Raw genomic sequence first — 6,000 nt, 5'->3', positions numbered from 1 at the left:
GTTGCTTTTAATATGTATGTTAGGTAATTCAGTAATTTAGGACTTGAGGTTGAAAAAAACAGGTATTATTACTTATACCAATTTAACGTGAGTAAATTAGGAAAATCCCAGCAATCCAAGACATATGGTCACCTTACCCTTAAGATTTTTTTTAACTATTTATTGTGGAAATATTTAACATATACATATATTTAGAGGGTAGTATAATGAATCCTTAATTGCCCACCATCCAAGTTCAATAACTATAAATCTATGGCCAGTTTTCACTCTTCCATACTCCCCCAATGCCCCTCTGCCTTATCAATATTTAAAAGCAAATTCTGTGCAGTTTCTAGAGTCAACCCTTGATCAAAACACTAATCACTTTTGTTGTATGACTTTCTCTTTCTCCCTATTAGGCCCTTTTCTAATCACCTCCATCCATATGTTATATTCTGTTTTACTTGTAGGGCTTATGCTCTAATGGTTCAACTCTGCCAGAAGACAGATACTTAATGATAAGCTCTGTACACTAAGCAGCTCAGAATAAGGAGCCAGACCATCTGTGACTCCCAACCCTGCCTGCCTTCTTCTCTGGACCAATAATGGTAGCTTCATAATGACTGTGATTAAAGCCCTGTTGTACATGAGGATCATACTCTTGCTACACTGGCTTGGGGTGTTTCTGTCTTTTTCAGGACACATCCGGGCTGAACACCCCCAATATCACAGTCCTCCAGAAGTGGTGATTCCCTTGAAGGTAACACACACTGGCAGAAGCATGAAGCCTCCAGGCCGGCTCTCTTACAGCCTGCATTTTGGGGGCCAGAGACACGTTTTCCACATGAATATCAAGAAGCATTTGCTGTCCAGACACCTCCCAGTGTTCACCTACTCAGACCAGGGCGCTCTCCTGAAGGACCAGCCTTTTGTCCAGAATGACTGCTACTACCATGGTTATGTGGAGGGGGACCCAGAATCCCTTGTTGCCCTCAGTACCTGTTCTGGTGGCTTTCGAGGATTATTACAGATAAACGATGTTGTTTATGAAATTAAGCCCATGATTTTCTCTACAAAATTTGAACACCTGGTATATAAAATGGACAGTGAGGAGACCCAATTCCCAAACATGAAATCTGATTTTATGCAAGAGGAAATTGTACACCAATTTGAGTTTCAAGAGACTGATAATTCTATTCTGAAACAAAGTCATTATGATGGCTGGTGGATCCATTCATTCTTTGTTGAAATTGCACTGGTGGTGGACAATACTCTATATAATCATTATAAAAGGAATGTCTCAAAGTTGCAGGAGGATCTATTTCTTATTGTAAATATAGTGGATTCCATTTATCAGGTAATGGGTATGAAGGTGTTATTGTTTGGTATGGAGATCTGGACTAAAAGAAACCAGGTTGAAGTGGATGCTACAAGGAGGTCTCTGGGAGATTTTTGCAATTGGAAGGCTAATACCATTGATGCCCGCATGGCACATGATACTGTACATCTTTTTATAAATAAGACCTTGAGAGGATTAACTGGTTTAGGCTATGTTGCAGGAATGTGTAGGTCACACTTTAGTTGTGCAGTTGTTACTTTTGCAAACAAAACCTTGGCCATTCTTGGAATTGCAGTAGCTCATCATATAGGTCATAATTTGGGTATGTCTCATGATAATGTATTGTGTGTGTGTTCTGCAGGTTATTATAAATGTATAATGCGTCATGACAACCCACCAATAGCCCAATTTAGCAATTGTAGTTATTCTTATTTTTGGGGATATTCTGTACAGCAGGCAAAATGTTTGCAGTACACTGTATACACAAAGGACATGTTTTCAAGGAAGCGCTGTGGAAATGGTGTTGTTGAAGAAGGAGAAGAGTGTGACTGTGGATCTTTTCAGGATTGTTTAAAAGACGCCTGTTGTCTGACAAACTGCAGTCTGAGTTTTGGGTCTACTTGTGCTTTTGGGCTTTGTTGCAAGGACTGCAAGTTCTTACCATCAGGAGAAATATGTAGAAAGGAGGTCAATGAATGTGATCTTCCAGAGTGGTGCAATGGATCATCCCATATGTGCCCAGACGATGTATACGTAGAGGATGGAATTCCCTGTAATGACAACGCCTACTGCTATGAAAAGAGATGTAATGACCGCAACGCACAGTGTAGGCAGATTTTCGGCCAAAAGGCAAAAAATGCAAACGACAGTTGCTACAAACAAGTAAACACTCAAGGTGACCGTTTTGGTAACTGTGGAGTCGAAGGCCCTACATATCTAAAATGCAGTATGTTGGACAGCTTATGTGGGAGAATTCAGTGCGATAACGTGGCAGAAATTCCCCTTCTGACAGAGCATTCTACTGTGCATGGGACTCGCTTCAACAATGCCACCTGCTGGGGTACAGACTACCACATAGGGATGACCATACCTGATATTGGTGATGTGAAAGACGGCACAGAGTGTGGCCCAGAACATGTCTGCATCGGAAGGAAGTGTGTCCATCTCTCTCGCTTGGATAGTAATTGTTCACCTAAGTTCTGTAACATGAGGGGGATCTGCAACAATAAACATCACTGCCATTGCAACTATAAGTGGGACCCTCCCAACTGCCTAAAACAAGGCAATGGAGGTAGTGTTGACAGTGGCCCACCCCCTAAGAGAGAGAGGATAAAGAAGATTTACCTGGCCCTAACATGTCTTATTTTGTTGTTAATTCTATTATGCTGTCTTCTATTGCTCTGTATGAGGAAAAAACGTAAGGAAAAAAAGGAAGAAAAACCCAAGCAAAAGACTCAGACTCGACATAGGAAATAAAAACAATTAGTACCCAAAAATGTATCTGAATAGATATGCATTAAAAAAGGTAACTCCTATAATGTTTCTACTTATTCTTCTTTATTTTAAACAATTAGAAATTTTATTTTTCCTGAAATGTATTTCTTTATATTTTCTAGAAAAAGGCATGGTACCTGGGTGGTGTACCAGTTTTTAAGTTACTGCTTTTCAGTGTCAAAGCCCCTTCCCATTTTGTGCTCTGCATTATAGGAACCACACTGCTGCTGTATCAGCCCTCTTTCTACAGAGATCTGCAGTAGGGTGAATGCAAGGGGATTTGGGAATCTGGGAGATCTGCTTCCTGTATGTCAATCTTAATAACAAATTTTACACTGGCAGTTATACTTAGTTTCAATATCCTTTTAAAAAAAAATTCAATCCAGACCAACCTCATTGTCAGTCTAAAAGATACCAGCATAGCTGTCTGGGTCTGAGCCCCAGGTCTTTGATCTCTCTACCAATGTCTCAGATCCTCTGCACCAGCTTAGCAGTACCTGCTGTGAGAGTTTTGAGTCTCATTTTTGAGATTCATGGGGCCAGCCTTACAGTTCTCCAGATTCAAGTAACCCTACTTCTTCCCTTTGCTCTTCAGCTCCATGAATGAAATCACCTTCTTGCAATTAGTATTTTATGGTTATTAACCAGTTACTAGCACAATGCCTCCCTTAACTTGCTGTGTTCTTTAGTAGCTGGTTACCCAATGCCTTATATTTAATTCCATCCCCCTAAAATCACTGATTTTTTTTTTTCTGACTGAATTCTGTTACAGTACTCATCTTGGTATAATGAAGTATTCATTAAGTACCATTCATTGGGAGTGACGAAATATCAATTTTTTTTCTTTGTTTGATTGAGTTTTTCTTTACCACTGCCCTTAACCATCTTGGGAAAATTACTTACATTTACTGCAAGTTTCCAACAAAATTTTAAAAAGTACAGAATGATAATAATAGTTGTCTCTAAATTTCTGGGTTTCTTTGGTTATAAAATAGGGTAAAAAAGATACTTTCAATTTTAGTTAGGTCTATGCAGACAAGCAATTTTTCTGAAAATGACAGCTATACAATGCCAAGAACATTTCTTAAAATTTTATTTTAAAAGTATCATAGAACTGTGGAGAAAACGAAGATTAGAAGACTTAAAAATTACAAGGAAGGGAAAACAATTTAAATTATCAGTACTTTTTCCCCTGGAACAAAAATCTTTGTCCCCTGTAACATGATGGTTTTGAATATAAATTAATGATCAAGCTTGGCCTACCCAGTTAGAATTCCTCTGTTGAAGAAAGAGAAACCTGAAAAACTCTTAGTGTGCAGAATAGACTAGATTGATAAATTAGGCACTTAAGGGCATCAAATTCAAAATGAGTTTTTCCCACACCACTTTTGCTAAGTTTAGATCCATTTGCTGGGAAATAGGTTAAAGTCTTTAAAGACAAAGATATCTGCAATCTATTGTAGTTAGGAAGCAAAGACCTAGTGGAAAGGAGTTTGCCTCAAGGACATATAATGCCTTCTCTTTAAAACATCTGGCTGATTTTCAAGGAGCTTGGAATATAAGCTAGAGAACTTGGTTTTGAAGATTTGAGTATCAGAACATAGTCACCCATTGCTTTCAGCGCTGAGAAATAGAGGCTTATGGGCTCCCAGTATAAAGTCCAGTAAAGTATATGTGTCTCACTAAAACTACACTATCTCTGACCAAACTCAATTCCTTATTGAATTAAAGTCATCAGTCACTCAGCCTAACTTCCAAACAGAGGAAAGATAGAAACTTCTCAAGTTGAAGGTAACTCCTATGGTTCCTTATATAGAACATCTAGCATACAATAAAGCATTATCACATATATCAAAAGGAAGAAATTATGGCCAATAATAAAGGGAAAACAACAACAAAGATAGTGAAAGAAAAGATAGAAGCCAGCTAAAAGATCCAAAGAGTGGAAAAGATGATAATGAACAAAAATTCCCTATGGCTAGTATTTTAGAGAAACTGGAAGAAAAATGAATAGACCATGTGAAAGAAGGTAGATTCATTTCACCAGAAAATTGGCATCTATGCGAACTTATTAAATTCAGAAAATCAGTAAACAGTTTGAATTATTGACTGCATTGTATAATTAGCTAAATTAGTTAACTATAAGAAAAGTTAATTTTAAACAAGTCAACGACTGACATAGAAAAAAGCATTAAAATAGAGAAGTGATATGTGAAACACATCAATAAATCTGAAATCATTCAAACAGAGTATCATTTGAGGAAGAAGAGAATTCAATAGAAGTAATAAAAAACATAATGGCTGAGAATTTCCCCTAAGTATGGAAACATATTATGCCACTGCTTTAAGAAAATCAATGAATTTCAAGCAGAATAAGCATATGGAAATACACACCTAACCATATCATAGTAAAACTGTTGAAAACCAGAGACTCAGAAATCTTAAGAGCAGCCAGAGATAAAATATCCATATCTTAAAAGAAATAACAATAAAAATAGATGGTTGACTTCAGTAATTGAATGCAGAAGACACTGAAATAACACATTTACTCAATAAATTGTAGTTGCCAAACTAGAATTCTTTATTTTGTGAAGATAACATTCAATAATGGAGAACAAAACTTTCCTTTGGCAAACAAATCATTGCCAGCAGGCCAGCACTCAAAGAAATATCATTTCTTTTTCAGTCAGGAGAAACATGATACCAGAAAGAAACATGAATGTGCAGGTGGGTGTGAAGTACACAAGAAGCAGTAAATATGTGGGTAAACTAATTAAAATTAACTGTACAAGGATACTAGTAGTATCTTATGGACCGTAAATATATGCAGAACAAAATGCAAATATATATTTGTCACAAAAGCTGGGAGGTATGTAAATAGAGATAAAAGGTCTAAACTTCTAGCAATATTGGGAAGAGGTAAATTAATGATGTGGATTATACTATATGATGTTGCAGATGCATGTTGCAAATCTAGGGTAATCATTAAAATAATAAGACTACATACATATAAGAAATGTACTGAAGGAACAAAAGGCATAATAAATGATATTTGTTTCTACAAGTATAGGCAATTGAGGAGAAACAAGCATAACGCAGATGTGAAAATAAAAAAAACCTGGTAGATATAAGATCTATGTAAAATGGATTACATTAAGTAGAAGGCTGACATATTTCAAGTGAATAAA

The 6,000-nt window shown here is 36.8% G+C and overlaps 1 protein-coding gene across 1 annotated transcript in view; it reads left to right on the top strand.

Moving 5' to 3' along the window:
* Positions 1 to 598: 598 nt before the first annotated feature.
* ADAM29 (ADAM metallopeptidase domain 29) overlaps positions 599 to 6,000 on the top strand; it is a gene marked incomplete at both ends in the record, with an annotated part of 29,105 nt that continues 23,703 nt past the window's right edge. The window contains one exon of the mRNA XM_082656937.1: positions 599 to 2,735. Within this exon, the coding sequence (XP_082513063.1) occupies positions 599 to 2,735 (2,137 nt within the window). The remainder of the gene's footprint in view (positions 2,736 to 6,000) is intronic.

The sequence above is a fragment of the Grampus griseus genome, assembly GCF_964374135.1.
Source record: "Grampus griseus genome assembly, chromosome: 6".
NCBI lineage: Eukaryota > Metazoa > Chordata > Mammalia > Artiodactyla > Delphinidae > Grampus > Grampus griseus.
The sequence above is the reverse complement of the archived record's forward strand: the minus strand, read 5'-3'. Positions and strand labels throughout refer to the sequence as shown.